Source organism: Pogoniulus pusillus, chromosome 2, assembly GCF_015220805.1.
Source record: "Pogoniulus pusillus isolate bPogPus1 chromosome 2, bPogPus1.pri, whole genome shotgun sequence".
Lineage (NCBI taxonomy): Eukaryota > Metazoa > Chordata > Aves > Piciformes > Lybiidae > Pogoniulus > Pogoniulus pusillus.
Genome location: NC_087265.1, coordinates 45,257,450 through 45,277,994, shown reverse-complemented (window position 1 = coordinate 45,277,994; position 20,545 = coordinate 45,257,450). Strand labels below are relative to the sequence as shown.

Genomic DNA, 20,545 nt, shown 5'->3' with positions numbered 1-20,545 from the left:
AGCCTGGCTGAGGCACTCAGTGCCATGGTCTAGTTGACTGGCTAGGGCTGGGTGCTAGGTTGGACTGGATGAGCTTGGAGGTCTCTTCCAACCTGCTTTATTCTATGCCTTTCTAAATGTACATTTTCAGGCCCTCTCTCTCTCCTTGGAAGGTGTTATGGGAGTTACCAAGCTTTAACTTCAAATAAGTGAAAAAAATATATATTCTTAAATAGGCTATTGCAGTAGAGTAGAAACAAGCTAAAATAGTTCTGTTGTGATTTCTACTAAACGTTTACTTTATTATTACTTCTCAAATTCTGCTATCACATTTAGGCTGCGTGCGGAGATTCAAATGCTGTCAAGTTAGTGTTGAAGATGGGAAAGGGAAAATCTGGTGGAATCTTAGGAAAACCTGCTATAAGATTGTTGAACACAACTGGTTTGAGACCTTTATTGTCTTCATGATTCTCCTCAGCAGTGGTGCTCTGGTAAGTTCAGTGTTTGTGTTTATTTTAAGCAGCAAACATTTGGAATTGGAGTTAATTGTATAGCTGCAGGTAACTTACGAGAATTTAAGTTATTAATGTTCTAATGTCAACATATATTCAAAAAGTCTTTGGCATGTGTTGTAAGACTTAGTTCACAGTCTATGAAAAAAATCATGTGGCAAGGTCAAACTGTAGTGATAATGACAACGAATCATAAATCACCACCAGGGAGGTGGTGGAGTCACATCCCTGGAGGTGTTCAAGCAAAGCCTGGATGAGGCACTTAGTGCCATGGTCTAGTTGACTGGATAGGGCTGGGTGATCTTGGAGGTCTTTTCCAACCTGATTGGTTCTATGGTTCTATGAAATTAGCTGTATCAGACTAGTACCCACAGGACTTTATATTGATGGTAATGCTTTGCCTTATACACATTTACACTAAACCATGGCTGAGCCAGGAGCTTATTGACAGCAGACTGAGATGTGAGGTGCCAATGTGATTCTGCCAGGTATTCTACCAGATTGATTTTAAATCAGGTGTGCTGTGTAAGTATTGAAATAATTAGTTCTTCACAGCAGGGTCAAAATACAGTGTACTTGCTACACTTGGTTCAGTGCACAAAGCTTCATTGTCTGTGCAGACATTTTCCTTTGAAAATATGGCTATTGATCTCTGCTCTGGATTGCTTGATGATGGGTTAGTGTATATAGTCTGGTTTCAATTATTCATTCCTTAAGAATTCTGTATCACAGGGTCATTTTTTAATCCCTCATAAAACCTTGATATCAATTTGTAGCTACTACAAAGGAATTTCATGTGTGAATAAAGCATTGCTATCCATGGAAACAAATGAAAGTGAGATTTGGAGGATGTTATTACAGTAAGTTCACAGATCACTGTTCAGCTCAGCTGAAAGCTGAATACTGTGTCCATACCCAGCTTTATGAAAAGACTACACTATGGTCTGAAAGCAGAAGTTGTGCTTCAGGGACAGATACATGCCTTTTGGTAATATATCTTTCCAGTTCAAATTATCTTAGTTACTGTATTCCACACTGCAAACTGTGAGGACAACACACTGAAAACTGTGACATTTAATTATATCCCCCAAAATACTATTGGGTCCTGCATCAGTAAGTTTGCAGATGACACCAAGCTAGGAGCAGGTGTTGATCTGTTGGAAGGTAAGAGAGCCCTGCAGAGGGACCTAGACAGGCTGGATGGGTGGGCAGAGGCCAATGGGATGAGATTTAACAAGGCCAAATGCAGGGTTCTGCACTTTGGCCACAACAACTCCAAGCAGAACTACAAGCTGGGGACAGAGTGGCTGGAGAGCAGCCAGGAAGAAAGGGACCTGGGGGTGCTGGTAGATAGTAAGCTGAAGATGAGCCAGCAGTGTGCCCAGGTGGCCAAGAGAGCCAATGGCATCCTGGCCTGTATCAGGAACAGTGTGGCCAGTAGTACAAGGGAGGTTATTCTGCCCCTGTACTCAGCATTGGTCAGGCCACACCTTGAGTGCTGTGTCCAGTTCTGGGCTCTTCAATTCAAGAGAGATGTTGAGGTGCTGGAATGTGTCTAGAGAAGGGGAACAAGGCTGGTGAGGGGCCTGGAATGCAGCCCTGTGAGCAGAGGCTGAGGGTGTTTAGCCTAGAGAAGAGGAGGCTCAGGGGTGACCTCGTTGCTGTCTACAGCTACCTGAAGGGAGGCTGTAGCCAGGTGGGGTTGGTCTCTTCTGCCAGGCAACCAGCAACAGAACAAGGGGACACAGTCTCAAGTTGTCCTGGGGGAGGTCTAGGCTGGATGTTAGGAGGAAGTTGTTGGCAGAGAGAGTGATTGGCATTGGAATGGGCTGCCCAGGGAGGTGGTGGAGTCACCATCCCTGAAGGTGTTGAAGAAAAGCCTGGATGAGGCACTTGGTGCCAGGATCTGGTTGAGTGGACAGGGCTGGGTGTGAGGTAGGACTGGCTGATCTTGCAGGTCTCTTCCAACCTGGTTGATTCTGTGATTCTATGATTCTATATTTTTCACAGGCATTTGAAGATATATACATAGAGCAACGGAAAACTATCAAGACCATGCTGGAATATGCTGACAAAGTCTTTACCTATATCTTCATTCTGGAAATGCTTTTAAAATGGGTGGCTTATGGCTTTCAGACCTATTTCACTAACGCGTGGTGCTGGCTCGACTTCCTGATTGTTGATGTATGTATTCATTTTCTTGTCCTCTGTGATAGGCTCAAAGATTAGACTGGTATGTTTGCTGGATAAACTTTCTGTTCTATTCAGTGGAAACTGGTTTAAAACAGTTTTTGTGATATGGTTTATAGCTCTGTTCAGAAAGAATCCAGGGAGGTAGTGTAGTCACCATCCCTGGAGGTGTTCAAGAAAAGCCTGGATGAGGCACTTAGTGCCATGATCTGGTTGATTGGACAGGGCTGGGTGCTAGGTTGGACTGGATGATCTTGGAGGTCTCTTCCAACCTGGCTGAGTCAATGATTCTGTACCTATTACTCTAAAGATGTTTGGTTGATATACTCTAGATTTATGAAGTCAAAATGCTTTATTTAAATGATGATTTATACTATATTATTTTCAGGGTATGGAAAGGATGCTTTTAATCCTCTCCAGTTTTTACTTGATACAACATTTAAATATTTCAAAGCTTCAGAGGTTTCTAACATTCTGATCAATGTCCTGTCACTCTAATTTGAAAGGAAAATACTGCTAAGAACTCTCAGTTATATTCTACTATTCAGTACTCTGGCATTTTTCACTGCATTACATGAGAGCCCCTGAAGAGGCACTTTAACAACCATAGATGAGCTACCTTAGTATGAGTTCTCAGATGATTTTCAAAAGGCTGCACCACCAAAGAGCAGCTACATGGTGTCTGAGGGAAACCTAGGGAAAAGTGCATCATAATTTCAAGTCTTTGTGCTCAGGACTGTATGCACAGGACTGGCTAATGTAAATGGAAGTGTAGAGATCTTTAACCATAAAGCAGAGATTCATTTCCCTTCCATCTTCAGTAGCCTGACTACATCTGTCTGTGCTAATAGGGCACCTCTCAATTCTACATATGTAATTCCTATGGAGTGCAAGGTAAGAAAGTGTCTCAGATCTCTTGTTCACTCATCCTGAAAAGCAGCAGAATTCTGTTGAAATGGCTGTGTGCCTCTCTAGAACCACAATATGATAGACCCTGAGGTCTTGACTATACAGAGCTTAAAAATATTATAACTTTTAAATCCATACCAGCATTGCAGATCCTAAGATGGAACATGATGATATACACACTTAGTATTCCATGGTTGAGTCTCCATTCTTCTTAAAACTGATTAATTGGCTCAATCACCAGACATGTAAATTACCATGACCAGTAGAGCTTTATAAAGACAGCATGGACAATACCTTACAATGCCATCATAGACTTATTATCAACTAATATTTAATTCTTATTTGATAATTGGTGGTTTAGTCACTTTTGTGAACTTCATAAATCATTTTATCAGCTTTTCGTGGCAACCTTACCCTGGTGCAATTTTTTTTTCATGAAAGAAATTTATCTGTGAAGCAATTTAAAAATCTTTGGTCAGAGGATTGAGATGAGGAAGCAAGAAGATGAATTTGGAAATGAAAAAATGGAAAGGAAGGGTATAAAAAGAGGGAAAGACAAGATATATTTGTTTGTTGTTGTTTTTCTTTACTAGGGCCACTTCTTCCCAGTAGTTTCCTATTAATACATTTCTAAGGATTATTGATGCAAGATAATTGTATTGTTTATTTTACAGCTGTTCTAGTTTTTTTACTCATCTGCCTGCAGACCAGACCAGCGTTATGCAAGCCAGAATTGATGGAGTGGTTAAAGGAGTCGCAGGGGGTGTAATGAAGTGTGGATATGCCTAAGAGTGAAGCTTCTACCATTATCTAACAAACAGTTGGTTATCAGTCTTGATTAGGCTGGTTAAATCTGAGCAGCACTGGTAGCTCTGGCTGTTGAATAAGATTTTCTGGACACTAGAAAGTTACATTTGACCAAAAGCCAGGTCTGGATGTGGTTTTTGAGACCTTTCATGTTCTCACCGAGTTCTGAAGATACCATGGGAAGTCCTGACCTAAACTGACCATTCCAATTCACCCAACTTCCAGGAGTTCTGTTTTTGCATGTGACTTCATTTTTCCTTAAATACCACCATGGGGTGACTGGTTTATGTGAATATAGAAAGCATTTTTATACCATTCTACCAACATGATTTCATCAACAGGTACCTAGAATATATTTTTATTCTACTTTGTCTGACTTGCAAGATCTTTCTTCGTTATGGAGGGGTTCCTGGAGAAAGAGGTCCAGCCTTGAATCTTCTTGAGACGTTCAGGGCACATATCAATCCTACCCATATGTAATGAAAGGATATACAAGATGAATGAGCCATATTGCATTTCTGTTTTTGTGTAGGTCTCTTTGGTTAGCTTAACAGCTAATGCCTTGGGCTACTCAGAACTGGGTGCGATTAAATCCCTTAGGACACTAAGAGCTTTGAGACCTCTGAGAGCCTTGTCGCGATTTGAAGGGATGAGGGTAAGACAAAACGAAAGAAGCTGAAATACTGCATGCATACACAGCAACAGTGCATGCAGAATAACCAACAATGAATCCATGCAGAAATGCTACACTCTCATCCTATGCATTTTACATTTATCACTGACATATAAGCAAAAAGCTTCATCTGCTTGTATCAATTCATGCATTACTGTACGAGTTGTTACACTTACTTAGGCTCTTTGGCCTTTCACCTTCATATTTTCCTAGAGGGGCCAAAGGATTTATCAACTGCATGGATGTGTGCAACATTGATGTAAAGCTGAATTTATCCCATACAAATAAATCCTGCTCCTGCCAGAGCAGTTTTTAAAACACACCTTAGTGCCTTATAGAAGTGAGTGCAGCCCACTGGAATGGGCTGCCCAGGGAGGTGGTGGAGGCACCGTCCCTGGAGGTGTTCAAGAAAAGACTGGACGAGGCACTTGGTGTCATGGTCTAGTTGACTGGCTAGGGCTGGGGGATAGGTTGGACTGGATGATCTTGGAGGTCTCTTCCAACCTGGTTGATTCTATGATTCTATATATGCACATGTGGCAAGGTCCAGAGAACAGAGAGGAACAGTATCTCTGTCCAGAGGAGCAATAGTTCTTATAGATTCCCATGTTGTGAAATTAAGGTGCAAGCGAGACCGTGTGTCACCACAAAACTATTTCTTAAAGGATCAAGTTGAGCAAAACAGAGGGAGAGAGAGAAGGGGGGAGAGAGAAAGAAGAATGGAGAAAAAGAGAATAACCAGGGAAGGAAAAGAGCAGGGATTATATTACCATCAGCCACAGATAGGGGGAAGAGAGAGATGGGTGCTTGGCCCAGAGATGTGCTTCTGTGGAGTTGGTCAGCAGTTCTGGTGGAGGTGCAGCTCTGGAGGTGCACACTTTGGCAGGCATTGCTAATGTCTGTTTATACAGTTTTTCAGATCGCTGTCCAGGTGCAGCTGCCCAGGAAATCGTCCTGTGTATTCCTGCATTCGCAGGGGGCCGGCGGCAGCACTGGGGCAGGACCTCCGCCCCTTCCCCGCGCTGCTTACCTGTCCATGCCCCGAGTACACATGAGCCTTTTCTCTTCTGGGGTAGCTGACATAAGATGTACACATCCTGAGCATTCAAGCCAGGCTGAGGTCCAGGAATTTCCTCCAAGGCATTGTCTGTTGATTTGCATCCCTGAGCTTTCAGCCAAGCACCTCCTCTGAGCCTGGGAGGTTAACAAAGGCAATCTGTATCTTTGTTGGTGAACAGAGATTTAAGACTCTCACAACATGGCATAAAAGTTCAGACTACAAGGCCTGATCTAGGAAACATCTTTTGATTAACTATCCTGTAAATATTAGTTGGGAATTTCTGTTGCAGTCTGAAAGTTTTCTGGTTCATTCCTATGTTTAATGACTAAATTGGCAGTATTAAAATATCTTCTCTCAGATTAGAACTATTGCATTATATTAAGATAATTTCTCTAGCATATCAAAAGTGGAACTTCTTTTCTCATGATTGGCTTAAAATGGTTGCTTACTACTTTCCATATTAATTTTAATGTGTTTATGATAATTTATAGAGCACTGAGCAGCCTGAAAACATATCAGAAAGACTTTTGCTGACAGATCTGGGTGTAGCTGAGAAGTTACTGTCTCCAGATTGTTATTATCACTGTATCAGTTACCATAGCTGAGACACTGAGCTGCCCAGCTGGGTGCTTTCAGTCTACTTCAGTCAAATTCATTAGTTTAGATCACTTCTTTAGTACACTGAGATGGATTAATACCTTCTGTATTCTCATATGACATGAAAGGTCTAGAAATGTTTCTCTTTGGGGTTGTAGCCAACAACTAGAGATAGCAAATATTTCTAGCTCCCACCACAAGATGTCTAACTTAAACTGTAGGGCAGAAGAGAATTCTTGGGTGTAATGAGACTGAAAGCTTGAGGAGAGATACTTTAACTTCATTAACTATCCCTTTATATCTCAGTAGTTATTCCTCATGGATGGTATTATTAGGTTTAAGAAATCTACTTACATGTGAAAGTAGGCCAGGTAAGATAACTTTAAATAAAAAATATGTAAAAATAACTAAAGTATGTTTGGAAAATATTCCCAAATTGAGAAAAAAACCCACATATTGCCTTTTATTAACCCAGTGAAACTTCTGACTAATATCAGTGAGTTCATAGATTGCTAATTTAAACTAATACAGCATCATTATTAACCTATTCATGTTTTAAGGTCAGACTCCTCCTGCTTGCCTTCCACAGCCATGTCACTGACAAAACAGAGAGTACAGATCTGTCAACGTAAGACAGTGCTGTTGAAACAATTAGAAAGATTTATCCTTTAGTCAGAGAATCCTCTGCCTGGGTGATAGAGGGCAAAATGTTATATCATTTTTGCTTCTCGAGTTATAACAGACTTTCTTATTACTTGTACTAAAAATCTCCTTTTTTGCCAAGGAGTTTTCTTTAAAGTAAGAAAATATTTGGTCACAACATGTGATTTAAAATATGGGAGGAAAAGAACGAGGGAAAGAGAAGGGGAGAAAGTGAGAGAAAGAGAAGGGGAGAAAGAGAGAGAAAGAGAAGGAGAGAAAGAAACAGAGAGAGAGAGAAAGAAACAAAAAGAAAGAGAAAAAGAGAAAAAAGAGAGAAAAAAAGAGAAAGAAAAAGAAACACAGAAATTAAGAAAAAGAGAAAAAGTGGGAAAGAGAAAGAAAGGGAAAGAAAAAATAGAGAAAGAGAGAGAAAGAGAGAAATAAAAAAAGAAAGAGAAAAAAGAGAAAGAAAGAAAGAGAAAGGAAGACAGAGAAAGAAGAAAGAAAAAGAGAAAGAGAGAAAGAAGAAAGAGAAAGGAGAAAGAAAAAGAAAAAAAATGAAGGAAGGAAGAAAGAAAGAAAGAAAGAAAGAAAGAAAGAAAGAAAGAAAGAAAGAAAGAAAGAAAGAAAGAAAGAAAGAGAGAAAGAGAGAGAGAAAGAGAGAAAGAGAGATAGAGAGAAAGAGAGAAAGAGAGAGAGAGAGAGAGAAAGAAAGAGAGAGAAAGAAAGAAAGAAAGAGAGAAAGAAAGAAAGAGAGAGAGAAAGAAAGAAAGAGAGAGAGAAAGAGAGAGAGAAAGGAAGACAGAGAAAGAAGAAAGAAGAAGAGAAAGAGAGAAAGAAGAAAGAAGAAGAGAAAGAGAGAAAGAAGAAAGAGAAAGAAAAAGAAAGAAGGAAGGAAGGAAGGAAGGAAGGAAGGAAGGAAGGAAGGAAGGAAGGAAGGAAGGAAGGAAGGAAGGAAGGAAGGAAGGAAGGAAGGAAGGAAGGAAGGAAGGAAGGAAGGAAGGAAGGAAGGAAGGAAGGAAGGAAGGGAGAAAGGAAGGAAGGAAGGGAGAAAGGAAGGAAGGAAGGAAGGGAGAAAGAAAGAGAGAGAGAAAGAAAGAAAGGAAGAAAGAAAGAAAGAAAGAAAGAAAGAAAGAAAGAAAGAAAGAAAGAAAGAAAGAAAGAAAGAAAGAGAAAGGAAGACAGAGAAAGAAGAAAGAAGAAGAGAAAGAGAGAAAGAAGAAAGAAGAAGAGAAAGAGAGAAAGAAGAAAGAAAGAGAGAAAGAAGAAAGAAAGAAAGAGAGAAAGAAGAAAGAAAGAGAGAGAAAGAGAGAGAAAGAGAGAAAGAGAGAAAGAGAGAAAGAGAGAAAGAGAGAAAGAAAGAAAGAAAGAAAGAAAGAAAGAAAGAAAGAAAGAAAGAAAGAAAGAAAGAAAGAAAGAAAGAAAGAAAGAAAGAAAGAAAGAAAGAAAGAAAGAAAGAAAGAAAGAAAGAAAGAAAGAAAGAAAGAAAGAAAGAAAGAAAGAAAGAAAGAAAGAAAGAAAGAAAGAAAGAAAGAAAGAAAGAAAGAAAGAAAGAAAGAAAGAAAGAAAGAAAGAAAGAAAGGTGAAAAAAGAGAAAGAGGAAGAGACAAAGAGAAAGAGAAAAAGAGTGAGAAAGCACTCATGGCAGCTTTGGACTTTACCATTCTGTGCTTTTAATCGAGTTAGAGAGTAATTGACATGGAAAGGTCCAGTTCCTAAATTTACTATAACTCTAAAGGTTCTGAAGCATTGTCCAAAGCAAGTAGCACTCCAAATGATACAGGAATGGAGCCCTGAAAGTCAAACAATTTTTTAAAAGATTTCAATTTGCAAATACTTTTTCTCTGTGACCTGTTAATTGTAGATGTAAAGGTAATGGCAAATTATGTCACAGACTTGAGCTACATGTTTGTATTTCAAATAGAAACAAGTAACCTAATGTGCTAGAGAATCTGCTGGATTACCTCCATATAAACTAAGTTAATTCTAGATGATGTCATCTCTGTAATGGCTAATGTCCAGCATTTTTAGAACAAACTCTGGGGGTGTTTAGCTTGGAGAGGAGGAGGCTCAGAGGTGACCTCATTGTGGTCTACAACTACCCGAAGGGAGGCTGCAGCCAGGTGGAGGTTGGTCTCTTCTCCCAGGCAACCAGCAAAAGAACAAGGGGACACAGTCTCAAGTTGTGCCAGAGGAGGTATAGGCTGGATGTTAGGAGGAAGTTGTTGCCAGAGAGAGTGATTGGCATTGGAATGGGCTGCCCAGGGAGGTGGTGGAGTCACCATCCCTGGAGGTGTTCAAGAAAAGCCTGGATGAAGCACCTAGTGCCAGGGTCTAGTTGACTGGACAGAGCTGGGTGCTAGGTTGGACTGGGTGATCTTGCAGGTCTCTTCCAACCTGGTTGATTCTATGATTCATTAGGTCTAGTTGACTGGATAGGGCTGGGTGCTAGGTCGGACTGGATGATCTTGGAGGTCGATTCTATGATTTGCCATTGGAATGGGCTGCCCAGGGAGGTGGTGGAGTCGCTGACCCTGGAGGTGTTCAAGAAAAGATTGGATGAGGCACTTAGTGCCATGGTCTAGTAGATTGGATAGGGCTGGGTGCTAGGTTGGACTGGTTGATCTTGAAGGTCTCTTCCAACCTGGTTGATTCCATGATTCATTAGGTTCTAAGGATCTGATTCAGTACTTTTGGCAAAATTAGCAGCAGTACTCTGTGATTATTAAGTTTTATATTGTTAGACTTATAAACAGATTTCAAAAAAGGATTAACTAATTTAGCAGTTAATCAATTCCACCATTAAATAAACAGTTCTCATTCACAATGGACCTACTTTCTCCATAATTTTATGCTCTTTACTCTTTATTCCTCTTTATTCTGCCATGTTTTTAATCATCATTGCTCATCATACATGAACCATCATCACGCATGAACTCATTTGCACTTTGGATTTAAGCCTTTTCTTTCTTCAGGTCTTATCTGCCACTTGTGACTTGCCTGAACACTCTCAGCTTTTCTGTGTACATACACTCAGCAGGTTTCCTGGTTTGAACATGTCTGCTTTTCTGGTTTTATGTATAACCATCCAAATGAACATGCATACATCTCTGAGTTTACTTTTACTTATAAGAAGACTTAAAATTACTTGTAACAGGAAAAAATGATTGCGTTTTTAATGCTGTCATTAGAAATATTATGGATTTGGTTTTGCAGATGCACATTAAGTAAATAATCTAAAAATAATTAGTAAATGCTGATTTCTTTTCCTACTTTGTTTTATTTTCAGTTCATTTAACCTGTTTTTTTCTTCAAAACTACTATTTGGTGCTGTTTATATCACAGGATATTAGGAGTTGGAAGTGACCTAAAGAGATCATCGAGTCCAACCCCCCTGCCAGAGCAGGACCACACAATCTAGCACAGATCACAGAGGAGTGCATCCAGACAGGCCTTGAAAGTCTCCAGAGAAGGAGACTCCACAACCTCTCTGGGGAGCCTGTTCCAGTGCTCTGGGACCCTTACAGTAAAGAAATTCCCCCTTGTGTTGAGGTGGAACCTCTTGTGCTGCAATTTACACCCATTGCTCCTTGTCCTATCCCAGGGAGCAAGTGAGCAGAGCCTGTCCCCCACTCCTGACCCCCAGCCTCAGTATGTCAATAACATGGAGTTTCCTTCTCTGGGGACATTCAAAATCCACCTGAATCTGTTCCTGTGTGACCTACTCTGGGTGATCCTACTATGGCAGGAGGGTTGGACTCTGATCTTTTGAGGTCCCTTCCAACCCCTAACATTCTGTGATAGAACATCAGCTACGTTGACATTTTATCTTTCCTCCACACTGCTTTTCTTACTTGTAACTCTTGACAGCTAAAAAAGCACAGCAAGATATTAGAATTAAACTAGAGTGTTACATTTAAGAAAGACTGATGAAGCATTGATGAGATGCTGGTGTCTCACACTCTCTTCTCATGCTGTCTCTCTTTTTATTTGTACTCCAGGTAGTTGTGAATGCCCTCTTGGGAGCAATTCCATCCATTATGAATGTGCTTCTTGTTTGCCTTATATTCTGGCTGATCTTCAGTATCATGGGAGTAAATCTATTTGCTGGGAAATTTTACTACTGTGTTAACACTACAACTGATGAGAGATTTGATATTACCCAAATCAACAACTACAGTCAGTGTGAGGAGCTCATAAGAAACAATGAAACTGCCCGATGGAAGAATGTGAAGGTTAACTTTGATAATGTAGGCCTTGGTTATCTTTCTCTGCTTCAAGTGGTAAGTCACTACTGCTTGATTTTTAGTCCTCTTTCTAGATATCTTTTGTTTAATTGTAGCAGTAATAAGTAATTTTTCATTGTTTCTTTAATTTAGAAACCTTGTCCCTTACTTCTTGGATTGAAAATGTAAAGTGTGGGATACATCCATGACTCCACAGAAATAATACAAGGAGTAGAGTAGACTGGCAGAAAATACATAATTCAAACCTTATCACCTTAGCTGCACTGAATTTATATCAAGTACCTCCACTTTGCTCACCCAGAAAATAAATTTTATGTCAGATATAGGCTTCTACACTTTGGCCACAACAATCCCAAGCAGCGCTACAAGCTGCTACAGTGGCTGGAGAGCAGCCAGGAAGAAAGGGACCTGGGGGTGCTGGTAGATAGTAGCCTGAAGATGAGCCAGCAGTGTGCCCAGGTGGGCAGCAGAGCCAATGGCATCCTGGCCTGCATCAGGAACAGTGTGGCCAGTAGGACAAGGGAGGTTATTCTTCCCTGTACTCAGCACTGGTCAGGCCACACCTTGAGTGCTGTGTCCAGTCCTGGGCTCCTCAATTCAAGAGAGATGTTGAGGTGCTGGAATGTGTCCAGAGAAGGGCAACAAAGCTGGTGAGGGGCCTGGAGCACAGCCCTGTGAGGAGAGGCTGAGGGAGCTGGGGTGTTCAGCCTGGAGAAGAGGAGGCTCAGGGGTGACCTCATTGCTGTCTACAACTACCTGAAGGGAGGTTGTAGCCAGGTGGGGGTTGGTCTCTTCTGCCAGGCAAGCAGCAACAGAACAAGGGGACACAGTCTCAAGTTGTGCTGGGGGAGGTCTAGGCTGGATGTTAGGAGGAAGTTACTCATAGAAAGAGTGATTGGCATTGGAATGGGCTGCCCAGGGAGGTGGTGGAGTTGCCATCCCTGGAGGTGTTGAAGCAAAGCCTGGATGGGGCACTTAGTGCCATGGTCTAATTGATTGGCTAGGGCTGGGTGCTAGGTTGGACTGGATGATCTTGGAGGGCTCTTCCAACCTGGTTGATTCTATAATTCTATATTACTCATAACTGATAAAAGTTCTTAATAGAAGCTGTGTCCTCTGTAGTTAGAGAATAGAATTTGCTTGTGATTCTCATTTATAAAACACAGAACAGAAGGCATGAGTTACCTATTAACATTTCACTGTGCTTGCACTAGAGGTGCTTAGTCTTCAGCTTTTAACCAATGCTTTTGACAAGCCATTTGCCTGGAGAAGCAGGAGTTAAACACCAGTGTTCTGTTCATAGGCTACATTTAAAGGCTGGATGGATATCATGTATGCAGCTGTGGATTCTCGTAATGTGAGTATAGTCCCTTGACTCCATTTGTTGTGACTGTAAGAGTTCCAAGAGTTCAAATTTTCATGTTAACACCTTTCAGAACTAACCCTAAAAATGAGAGAACAGGGAGTTATTACACTTTTGCAGTAGAAGAGAATGGAAACCATAGGAAAAATACAGGTGACAAAGCCACATATCTTAGAGATTATATTTCTTTAAGGTAGAGATAATCATTGTGCTCTGCAAGCTGCTTGACTCCTTTCTTCAGCATGCAGTTCCTATTCTTAACTTTGCCTGTGTATCTTCTTAGCCTTTTGCCTTTCCCTTGGTTCAAATTGTCCTCTAGTTCTAAGCAGACAACAGAATAAACTGTATTAGTAAAGCTTCAGCTTTTTTGATGTGACAATCTCAGCAGGAGGTCTATTGTACAGTAAACATGTAAAGCAATACCAAGAAATTATGTTTACCCTAAGCATGGTTTGGATGCCTCTATTCCATAATCCAGGGCAGTCACCTAAGTGCATGTAGCAGTGAAAGCTCCACAAGCCCACATCAAGGTCCTCCTGTGAGATACATCAAAAAGTTTGCAGCTTTATGAGCTGGTGCTGTGGTCTGGACTCAACCGACAAACTGAGCACCAAGCAGCCATTTGCTCACTCCCCTCTGTCCCTCTCACCTCCAGCAGGACTAGGAAGGAGAATCAGGAGGACAAAATTGCATGGGTTGAGATAAGATTGCAGATGACACCAAGCTAGAAGCAGGTGTTGATCTGTTGGAAGGTAGGAGAGCCCTGCAGAGGGACCTAGACAGGCTGCATGGGTGGACAGAGGCCAATGGGATGAGATTTAACAAGACCAAGTGCAGGGTTCTGCACTTTGGCCACAAAAACCCTAAGCAGAACTACAGGCTGTGGACAGAGTGGCTGAGAGCAGCCAGGAAGAAAGGGACCTGGGAGTGCTGGTAGATGGTAGCTAAAGATGAGGCAGCAGTGTGCCCAGGTGGCCAAGAGAGCCAATGGCATCCTGGCCTGTATCAGGAACAGTGTGGCCAGTAGGGCAAGGGAGGTTATTCTTCCCCTGTACTCAACACTGATCAGGCCACACCTTGAGTGCTGTGTCCAGTTCTGGGCTCCTCAATTCAAGAGTGATGTTGAGGTGCTGGAATGTGTCCAGAGAAGGGCAACAAAGCTGGTGAGGGGCCTGGAACACAAAGCCTATGAGGAGAGGCTGAGGGAGCTGGGGGTGTTTAGCCTAGAGAAGAGGAGGCTCAGGGCTGACCTCATTGCTGTCTACAACTACCTGAAGGGAGGCTGTAGCCAGGTGGGGTTGGCCTCTTCTGCCAGGCAAGCAGCAACAGAACAAGGTCTCAAGTTGTGCTGGGGGAAGTATAGGCTGGATGTTAGGAGGAAGTTGTTGGCAGAGAGTGATTGGCATTGGAATGGGCTGCCCAGGGAGGTGGTGGAGTCTCCATCCCTGGAGGTGTTCAAGCAAAGCCTGGATGAGGCACTTAGTGCCATGGTCTAGTTGACTGGATAAGGCTGGGTGCTAGGTTGGCCTGGATGATTCTGTGATTCTTAGGAGACTTAATAGAACACCACAGAGACAGAAGACACAACACTAATAGCACTAATACATAACACGAGGTCTATAAAATGTGATGCACTCACCAGATGCCTTGCCTGAGCTCAAACCCTGTGTGCCAACCCCTGGCCAGCCCTCTGCTAATGCAGTGGGTATGACATCAGGGTGGTATCAAATAGTCCATTGGCTGGTTCTGCTGGCTATCCTGGGAGTGGTCCCTCCAGCTTCTTGGGAAAAATAACTCTATCCTAGCCAAACCCAGGCCAACTGCTGTTTCTGGTTGTCTGTAGATTTGGACAGATGGTACTACACTAGTCTAAAACAGTTGTGTCTTCTTCTCTGCTCATATAGGCCAGCAATGTCCTTTGTCAATAGTGTAACTTCATAGACTGGAGATCAGTGAGATAGGTTGTGTAGAAACTTGATCATAAGAAGCAAAAATAAGAGTGACAGAACCCTAAATTCTATCCAGTAGATAACTGACTCCCTGCTCACAGTTCAACTGAGACTTAGTTTCTGTGCCTTTTTTTTTTTTTTGCAGGTTTTGGATCAGCCTAAGTATGAAGATAACCTGTACATGTATCTTTACTTTGTCATCTTCATCATTTTTGGATCATTCTTTACCTTAAACCTTTTCATTGGTGTCATCATAGACAATTTCAACCAGCAGAAAAAAAAGATAAGTACTACATCATTATTCTGAAAAGAAAGCTTTAAAAATTGCTCATTTTGGGGGCACACCCAATAACTTAATTCATGACATATTGTGTTTTCATTTTATGATAAATACATTAAATTATTCAAGTTTATAATTTGGCTTGATGAGAGCTTGATGAACAAGTGAAATTAGTTCATGGCTAGTGAAATACCCAATATTATCTTTATAAAGGTGTGGAGTTGGGGCTGGAGACTCAAAAAAGGGTTAAGCAGTGAAACAGTTAAACGTGGCCATAAAACTCTTATCTATAACAGCTTCATATCTTAGAGCTCACCAGGATGAAGAGTTTGGAACTGGAATAATAAACATTGTATTACCTTCAACTGTACTCTCAATAGTCCTCATATTTTGTCAACACTGCCTGTTTCAGCTGCAGGAGTTACTTATCTGGGTACACAAAGAGTTCATTGGAGTGGTGGAAATGCTGTTGGATTCATATGCTGAAATCTCTTGAGATGGAGAGAAATTGACTTTTCCACACCCCCCCCTACTCTTTCCACATAGTAGTTCCAGGATCTCCTGCTTCAAGTCTTGCCCCAGTGAAGGGAGAAGAGGTTGTGAAATATAACTGTTTGGATACCTTCTAATTCTTGTTTCACATCTGTGATGGTTTGGGTATTACTCACCCCACAGACACACTTTGGAAATCACCCAGCTAGACTCAGCAGCTGAGCTGGAAATTGAATGAAGCTTTATATTTACAGCTTAGCACAATATACAAACAGATAGTTGCAATCTATACAGCTAGAGACAGAAATAGACAAGTTAAAAGGTAATACAGAAACACAACAGCCCTCCCAGAGACCTGAGTGCCCAGGAGGGGCTCTCAACCACCCTTCCCCCTACCCCTCAACCTTACCCAAGATCTTGACTTATGTTTAAGGTAGTTTTGAGGGTCAGCCAGGGAGGGTTAGGAAGCAGATGGATTAGTCACACAGACAGCAGGTTAGGTTAGAGAGAAAGAGAGATTCAGCCCAAAAGCCCAGGCAGCGACTGCGTTATCTGTGTTTGTGTTCTTGTTCTTATCAATCTCAGCAAGCCTAAGAGTGCAGTAGACATCAGCATTGTTTCCCTTTCACAGCCTGTAATCTAATTCTTCTCACCAAAGCATTCTAGCTAGCTTCAAGCTAGCACAATATCATAGATGTCAGTTTTGAAAATTAGCCAAAAATTACTCCAGAGTTAAAACTAGAGAAGAGGATTGGAATATTTGCTTAGTTTGTGTCTCTTTAGTAACTGATGGAATTAAGTAGAACAAAGAAAAAGCATCTCTCCCTATGTCATTCAACTCCCCAATGAAAGCAGAGGTCTTTGCCAAACAATGAAAGAAAAATAAAAGGCAACAAGCCAACATATACCAAAAAAAAAACCAAACCCAAACCAAACACCCAAAACCATTGAGTGGAATATGTAAAACATGTGATAAACTTGATAAAAGGGAACTTGTATTTCTGTCCTAACTTTTCCAACAGATGAGAATGTGCATTACAGTGATTATTACTGATTGATACCTTAAACAATAGAGAGAGGTGATTGTAACCAGATTTGTCTCTTTGGTTTACTTTGGAGGTCAAGACATCTTTATGACAGAAGAACAGAAGAAATACTACAATGCAATGAAAAAGCTGGGTTCAAAAAAACCACAGAAGCCTATACCTCGGCCAGCAGTAAGAATAAAAACATTCTCTGTTATTTTTACTTCAAAAAACTGGCTTGGTTCAATTATCCCTGAGGCTGAATCAAGTTGTAAGCTAAAAAAATCAAGTTGTAAGATAAAAAAATCAAGTGATAGAAGAAAGGTGTTACTCATCTGAAGTCCAGGGGTTTTTTCTCTTTTGTAGGCTGAATATGGAGGACTCTTCCATTTGCTTTTTGCCTTCTCCCTTCCAGTATCTGAATGAACATTTTCATTTCTTGTTCAACAAGACACTGAGGGAAGTTGACATCACCATTGTTTTCCTTTCACAGCCTGTGATCTAGTTCTTCTCACCAAAACATTATACCCTGTTTCAAACTAGCACACTCCCCCTGGAATGTTAACCTTATACAATGTACAAACTGGAAAATCAATGTGTGTGTGTAGGGCTTCATGGAAGATGTAGAATCCTGTTTGTGAGAGATTGAAATACTTTGTAGTTGTTAAAAAAAAGGGACTTTTTATGCAGTGCATATTGTAATTAATCCTATTTTCCCCTCCTCAGAACAAATTCCAAGGCATGGTCTTTGACTTTGTCACAAAACAAGCATTTGATATCAGTATCATGATACTCATCTGCCTTAATATGGTCACGATGATGGTAGAAACAGATGATCAGAGTGAAGACATGGAAAACATTTTGTATTGGATCAACCTGGTGTTCATTGTCCTTTTCACTGGAGAATGTGTCCTGAAGCTGATTTCGCTTCGCCATTACTACTTCACTATAGGCTGGAACATTTTTGATTTTGTGGTTGTGATTCTCTCCATAGTAGGTAAGAACAATTCATTTTTATAAGGTGGCAATCCAAAATGCAACAGCAAAATCTGTGTGGGACTGTTAGGCTGGCATTGTAGTCAATGGGGTTAAATCCGTTTGGTGACCGGTCACAAGTGGGCTCAGTTTTGGGACCAGTCTTGTTTAATCCCTTCATCAATGACCTGGATGAGGGGCTCTCGAATGCACCCTCAGCAAGTTTGCAGATGACACCAAATTAAGCAGAAGTGTCAATCTGCTGGAGGGTAGGAAGGCCTTGCAGAGGGGTTTGGACAGGCTGGAGTGATGGGCTGAGGCAAATGGCATGAGGTTTAACAAGGCCAAGTGCCAGGTCATGCACTTTGGCCACAACAACCCCCAGCAGCCCTCCAGGCTGGGGGAGGAGTGGCTGGAGAGCTGCCTGGCAGAAACAGACCTGGGGGTGTTGGTGGACAGCAGCTGAACATGAGCCAGCAGTGTGCCCAGGTGGCCAAGAAGGCTAACAGCATTCTGGTCTGTATCAGCAATGGTGTGACCAGCAGGAGTAGGGAGGTGATCATGCCCTTGCACTCAGTACTTGTGAGGCCACACCTCAAGTACTGTGTCCAGTTTTGGTCACCACAGTGCAGGAGGGACACTGAGGTGCTGGAGCAGGTGCAGAGAAGGGCAACAAGACTGGGGAGAGGTATCACAGTATCATCAGGGTTGGAAGAGACCTCACAGATCATCAAGTCCAACCCAGTGGCTGAGGGAGCTGGGGGTGTTTAGTCTGGAGGAGAGGAGGCTGAGAAGGGACCTTATTGCCCTCTACAACTACCTAAAAGGAGGTTGTAGTGAGGCTGGAGCTGGTCTCTTCTCCCAAATTCCTAATGATAGGACAAGAAGAAATGGCCTCAAGATGCATCAGGGGAGGTTTAGGCTGGATGTTGGGAGGAAGTTCTTTACTGAGCAGGTGGTCAGGCACTGGCACAGGCTGCCCAGGGAGGTGATGGAGTCACCATCTCTGGAGGTGTTCAAAAGGAGAGTGGATGTGGCACTTGAGGCAGTGGTCTAGTGATGAAGGCTGCTGGGATGAAGGTTGGACTGGATGATGCTGGTGGTCCTTTCCAACCACAGTGATTCATAGTGATGAGATGTTGTGCTGAGGGATTTGGTTTAGTTAAGGACTTGTCAGTGTGAAACTAATGATTGGACTCGATGAGCTTGAAAGTCTTTTCCAATCTAAGCAATTCTGTGATTCTGAGTACCCCAGACAGCATACTTCAAAGTTTTGTTTGATCCTGGAAGGTTGTCTGAGCTAGAATGAACAGCCAATCAGAGCTAAAGCAGATGTAATTATAAATACATAGCTCCACTAATCTTTGCTTTACTTAGAGCAGAAAACTTGAAAGAACTTGAGTAAAAATTACACCAATTTAACTCCTCAGAACTCCTTAATACACAAATTGGTGTTGCCATTTTTATATGGAAACAGAATGTAGGTGTTTTTCTGCTTTGAGGCAGAAATAATGGTCAGCTATAAGGCATGTAATGGTCAATTCTTCCACCGTTCAGTGAGTTCTGAGGAGCCTTTTTTATTAACAGTTTGCCTAGGTTTTGAATTGCTGTGTCAGTTGCTGATGGGATCCATGCTAGGATGCTGAGAGAGCTGGCAGATGAGCAGGCCAAGCCACTCTCCATCATCTATCAACAGTCCTGTCTCACTGGAGGGGTCCCCAAAGACTGGAAATAGGCCAGTGTGACACCCATCCACGATGGTTGGACTGGATGATCTTGGAGGTCTCTTCCAACCTGTTTGATTCGATGATTAATAGTAATCCTGTGGTCACATTATTTCATGTGTGATTAAAAAGATGCAGGTCTCTTCCAACATACAGGTTTTCTCTGAATACCACAACTTGATTGCATGGCAGTTTAATACTAGTATAAATATGACCTTTCTTCAGGCTAATTGAGATTATTTTTGTTACAGTTAAACAGAAAGCTATTCTTCTGGTCTCAGCATTTGCTAGTCTACATATGCTACCCAACACTAACCTATAAAAAGGCTGAACATGAGCCAGCAGTGTGCCCTGGATCAGTGATAGTGTGGCCAGTAGTACAAAAGAGGTTCTTCTTCCCCTGTAATCAACACTGATCAGGCCACACCTTGAGTGCTGTGTCCAGTTCTGGGCTCCTCAATTCAAGAGAGATGTTGAGATACTGGAAGATGTCCAGAGAAGGGCAACGAAGCTGGTGAGGGGCCTGGAGCACAGCCCTGTGAGGAGAGGCTGAGGGAGCTGGGGGTGTGCAGCCTGGAGGAGACTGAGGGGGGACCTCATTGCTGTCTACAACTCCCTGAAGGGAGGCTGTAGCCAGGTGGGGCTTGGTCTCTTCTCCCAGGCAACCAGCAACAGAACAAGGGGACACAATCTCAAGTTGTGCCAGGGGAGATCTAGGCTGGATGTTAGGAGGAAGTTGTTGGCAGAGAGAGTGATTGGCATTGGAATGGGCTGCCCAGGGAGGTGCTGGAGTTGCTTCCCCTGGAGGCGTTCAAGAAAAGCCTGGATGAGGCTCTTAGAGCCATGATCTAGTTGATTGGACAGGGCTGGGTGCTAGGTTGGGCTGGCTGATCTTGGAGGTCTCTTCCAGCGTGGTTAACTCCATGCTGATTCTATGATTCTATAGTGTTGTGCATTGTATGTCTGTTTACGTACGCAGCTATACAATTCATACTCACGAATGCCAGTGATGCAGCTTCTCATTACCCTGCAAATTACTTTGGAATTTCTGCTGCAATTTATGGGTTTCCAAAGCACAGCAAACTGTAAAGGTTTTGTAGAAATATCTGAATGACTAATTT

General features: G+C 42.1%; 1 protein-coding gene across 6 annotated transcripts in view; it reads left to right on the top strand.

Annotated features, from left to right (window-relative positions):
* Nucleotides 1-20,545, top strand: part of SCN2A (sodium voltage-gated channel alpha subunit 2) — a 100,828-nt gene that overhangs the window by 76,732 nt on the left and 3,551 nt on the right. For all 6 annotated transcript variants that reach the window (XM_064163955.1, XM_064163972.1, XM_064163947.1 and 3 more), the window contains 8 exons: nt 316-470; nt 2,502-2,675; nt 4,930-5,052; nt 11,371-11,652; nt 12,920-12,973; nt 15,074-15,211; nt 16,813-16,917; nt 17,452-17,722. In XM_064163955.1, coding sequence (XP_064020025.1) covers nt 316-470; nt 2,502-2,675; nt 4,930-5,052; nt 11,371-11,652; nt 12,920-12,973; nt 15,074-15,211; nt 16,813-16,917; nt 17,452-17,722 — 1,302 coding nt within the window. The remainder of the gene's footprint in view (nt 1-315; nt 471-2,501; nt 2,676-4,929; nt 5,053-11,370; nt 11,653-12,919; nt 12,974-15,073; nt 15,212-16,812; nt 16,918-17,451; nt 17,723-20,545) is intronic.